At 58.2% G+C, this 4,139-nt stretch overlaps 1 protein-coding gene across 1 annotated transcript in view; it reads left to right on the forward strand.

Annotated features, from left to right (window-relative positions):
- The window catches only part of LOC106894963 (sodium-dependent proline transporter-like), a 17,843-nt gene that overhangs the window by 3,100 nt on the left and 10,604 nt on the right, over positions 1-4,139 (forward strand). The window contains exon 2 of the mRNA XM_014954018.1: positions 670-746. Within this exon, the coding sequence (XP_014809504.1) occupies positions 670-746 (77 nt within the window). The remainder of the gene's footprint in view (positions 1-669; positions 747-4,139) is intronic.

A 4,139-nucleotide genomic window follows, 5' to 3' on the forward strand; every position in this document is an offset into this window, starting at 1 on the left:
GAGGCCCTTTTCTGTGGGGACCCCCCAGCCCCTCTTCCCCCGGCCTGGGGCGTCCATGGGGTTGGTGTGACCCAAGGGCAGGAACCATAGAATCATAGAATCATAGAATCATTGAGGTTGGAAGAGACCCTTGGGATCATCGAGTCCAACCATCTCCCCTACTCTACAAAGTCCTCCCCTACACCATGTCCCTCAGCACTGCATCTAAACGGCCCTTAAACACAGCCAGGGATGGGGACTCCCCCCCCTCCCTGGGCAGCCTGTTCCAATGCCCGACCACTCTTTGGGTGAAAAATTCCTTCCTAATGTTCAATCTAAACCTCCCCTGTTGGAGCTTGAAGCCGTTCCCTCTCGTTCTATTGTTAATTACCTGTGAGAAGAGACCAGCACCAACCTCTCTACAGTGTCCTTTCAACCAGCCCTTGGCCTTGTTGAACCTCACACCGTTGGCCCTGGCCCATCTATCCAGCTTGTCCGGACCCCTCTGCAGAGCCTTCTGCCCTCCAGCAGATCAACATCCCACCCATACTCGGTGTCCTCTGCAGATTTACCAAGGAGCTGAGAGGGACAGCCCAGGGTGGAGCTGTACCTGGCACAGGTGAGGGAGTGACCGTCCCTCCCTCCCTCCCTCCCATGGTCCCTCCTTCCCTCCTTCCCTCCCTCCCACAGCCCAGCAGGAAATGCCGTGCACCGGCCACCTCGACACGCCGGGGCCCCCAGCCCCCGCCACGCCACCGGAGCCCACGGTAGGACCCGAGCCCTGAGGGGACATGTCTGCTCTGCCCTGTGCTTCTCCTGCTGATGGCACCCCGTGGGGTGCAGGTCCGTCCCCCCCAGCCCCATGGCAGCTGGGAACCCCCTGCAGTGAGCCATGGTTATGGTGGGAACAGCACCAGGGTTGTTTGGGGCTTCCACAGATCCTTGTCCCTTAGCCACCCATGTGCCAAGGTGATGGCCAGCCTTTGGGTCTCACCCTGGCTCAGTTCCCTCCACCGTGGAACAGCACCTTCTCCATCCCTGATGAGTAGACACCTCCTTACAACTTGCCCCATGGCTACAGTTTGGGGGAGCTGCCAGATTTCTCCGGGTGCTCAAAGCCCGGGGTCCCCTTGGGTGTGGGGGCAGATCTCCCACCCATCTGGGGGGCTCTGGGGTGGCTGTGCCCGGCAAGGCTGGTTCTTCTCAGTTGGAGCTGATGCTTTTCAGAGCATCCCTGCAAAGGGCTGGAGGGACCCCACTGCTCTCCCTTGTGTGGGGGCTGCAGGTCGCTGCCGGGGCCTGGGGTGGCCATGGGCAAGCAGGGTCTGTTGGGTGGCCAGGGGCAAGTGGGGTCTGTTGGGTGGGGGTCTGTGCAGGCAGATTTCCTTCTGGGGGACAGATTGTGGGACAGGCAAGCCAAGGGGGGTCACGGCTCCCAGGTAGCCCCAGGCAACTTGGAGCACATGAACGGTGGGGGAGATGGAGCTGCTGGGCCCCTGTGGGCTGCCCTGGGGGCTTCAGATGTCTCGTCCCACTGCAGTGCAAGATGTGGGGATGTTTAGTTTGGAGAAGAGGAGGCTGAGGGGAGACCTCATTGCCCTCTACAACTACCTGAAAGGAGGGTGTAGAGAGGCAGGTGTTGGCCTCTTCTCCCAAAGGACGAACGACAAGACCAGAGGAAATGGTCTGAAGTTGGGGCAGGGGAGATTTAGATTAGATATTAGAAAGAACTACTTTCCTGAGAGGGTGGTCAGGCACTGGAACAGCCTGCCCAGGGAGGTGGTGGAGTCACCATCCCTGGAGGGATTTAAGAAACGTATAGACATGGCTCTTCAGGGCCTGCTCTAGTGCCCAAGGTTATTGGTTTATGGCGAGGTGTTGAGTGTGGGGTTTAGTTGGTGGGTGCGGTGTTTTTGGTGGGCGTTTGGTGTGGTGTGTTTTGTATGGGTTTTTTTTGTTTTGGTTTTTTTTTTTGTGGTTGGACTCAATGATCTCAGAGGTCCCTTCCAACCACTAAGATTCTGTGATTCTGTGGGGACAGGACAGGGCTTGGTCACGGTGACAATGTGAGATGCTCTGGGCTGAGATGGGCTGGGCTGGAGCCCCGGTGTCCCACTGTGCCATCTCCCCATGGTGAGCAGGGAGCGAGCTATGGGTCTTGGGTGCTGGCACAGCCCAGCATCACTCTTCCTCAGCGCCGTCCTGCCTCTCCTTCCTGAGACCCCCTGGCCACCTTTGCCAGCATTTTGGGGTGGGTGAAGGTGGTGGGGAGCAGGTCCTGCCCAGCCAGCGGGGCTGAATTCCCGTGCAGGGACTTTCCATCCACAGCTCCAGTGTGATTGGGAATGGGTGGGGCTGATAACGACATTAATTGCCCCTTGGCAGGGATGTGGGTGCTGTGGGTGGCTGTACAGGGCAGCCCTGTGGGAGAAGAGCAAGAGCAGGACCCTGGGCCAGGAGAATTGCCCGGGAAGCCCTTGGTCATCCCATGGCAAGTTTCCTGCATTCCCTGTGAGGGTGGTGAGAGCCTGGCCCAGCCAGCGGGGCTGAATTCCCGTGCAGGGACTTTCCATCCACAGCTCCAGTGTGATTGGGAATGGGTGGGGCTGATAACGACATTAATTGCCCCTTGGCAGGGATGTGGGTGCTGTGGGTGGCTCTACAGGGCAGCCCTGTGGGAGAAGAGCAAGAGCAGGACCCTGGGCCAGGAGAATTGCCCGGGAAGCCCTTGGTCATCCCATGGCAAGTTTCCTGCATTCCCTGTGAGGGTGGTGAGAGCCTGGCCCAGGTTGCCCCGAGAAGCTGTGGCTGCTCCATCCCTGGAGGGGTTCAAGGGCAGGTTGGAGGGGGCTTGGAGCAATCTGGTGTAGTGGGAGGTGTCCCTGCCCAGGGCAGGAGGTGGCACTGGGTGGTCTTTAAGGGAGGGAGGCCGGACTAGATGACCTTTGGAGGTCCCTTCCAGCCTGAACGATTCTATGATTCTATAATTTAAGGTCCATTCCCACCCAAACCATTTTATGATTCTGTGATTTTAACTCCTCATCCATCCTCGCTGAGCTCCTCAGGGAAGATGCTGCACGTTTGTCACCTCCTCTGTTCAAAGCAGCAGGGAGGTGGGTGGCATGGCCCCTTTGTGCAACCAGTTACGGCCACCATTCCATGGCTCTGGGCTGGCAGCGGGAAGCCCCAGGAGCTGTGGGGATGGCAGGAGCTGCCAGGGGCACAGGGCAACCATAGCACAGCTTGCCAGGCTCAGCAGGACTCACTCGGTCTGCGTTGGCCACGCTGTGCCCGGGGCTGGCTCCTGCAAACACGGTGGGCATCCCGTGCACCGTGGTTCCTGGCCGGTTCTGGGAGGACAGACAGCTTTGATGCTGAGGGCATCAAATCAGTGGTTAGAATCTAGTTAATCTACACTTAGTTTTAACCACCCACAGATAACCCCGAGCTGATAACCGGTATCTTGCAGGAAGGCACATGGCAAGGCTGGCCCCGGTTTTTGGCATAAACAAGCTCATGTGGGTGCTTGCACTCCCGGGCTCTGATCTGTTGGCATCAGGTGCCCGGAGGGAGCTGGGCTGTGCCTGTGGACTTTGCACCAGAGCAGACATCTCCCTGCACGCAGCCAAGACACAGTTGTCTCTGAACAGCCCCAAAGTGGCATTATCAAACAGATATCAGATCATCCTGGGAGCCATCATGCAACGCATGAAGGACACCCATGCGATCTGGCCCAGCCAGCACGGGTTCACGAGGGGCAGGTCCTGCTTGACAAACCTGATCTCCTTCTATGACAAAGTGACCCGCTTGCTGGATGAAGGAAAGGCTGTGGATGTTGTTGATCTGGACTTCAGCAAAGCCTTTGATACAGTCTCCCACAGTATCCTCCTGGAGAAACTGGCTGTCCATGGCTTGGGTGGGAATACTCTACACGGGGTTAAAAACTGGCTGGAGGCCGGGCCCAGAGAGTGGTGGGGAATGGAGTCAAATCCAGCTGGCGTCCAGTCACGAGTGGTGTCCCACAGGGCTGGGTACTGGGGCCAGTTCTCTTTAACATCTTTATCAATGATCTGGACGAGGGGATCGAGTGCACCCTCAGTCAGTTCGCAGACGACACCAAGCTGGGTGGCAGTGTTGATCTGCTGGAGGGTAGAGAGGCT

This window comes from Calidris pugnax, unplaced genomic scaffold (genome assembly GCF_001431845.1).
Source record: "Calidris pugnax isolate Ruff unplaced genomic scaffold, ASM143184v1 scaffold234, whole genome shotgun sequence".
In the NCBI taxonomy this organism is placed as follows: Eukaryota; Metazoa; Chordata; class Aves; order Charadriiformes; family Scolopacidae; genus Calidris; species Calidris pugnax.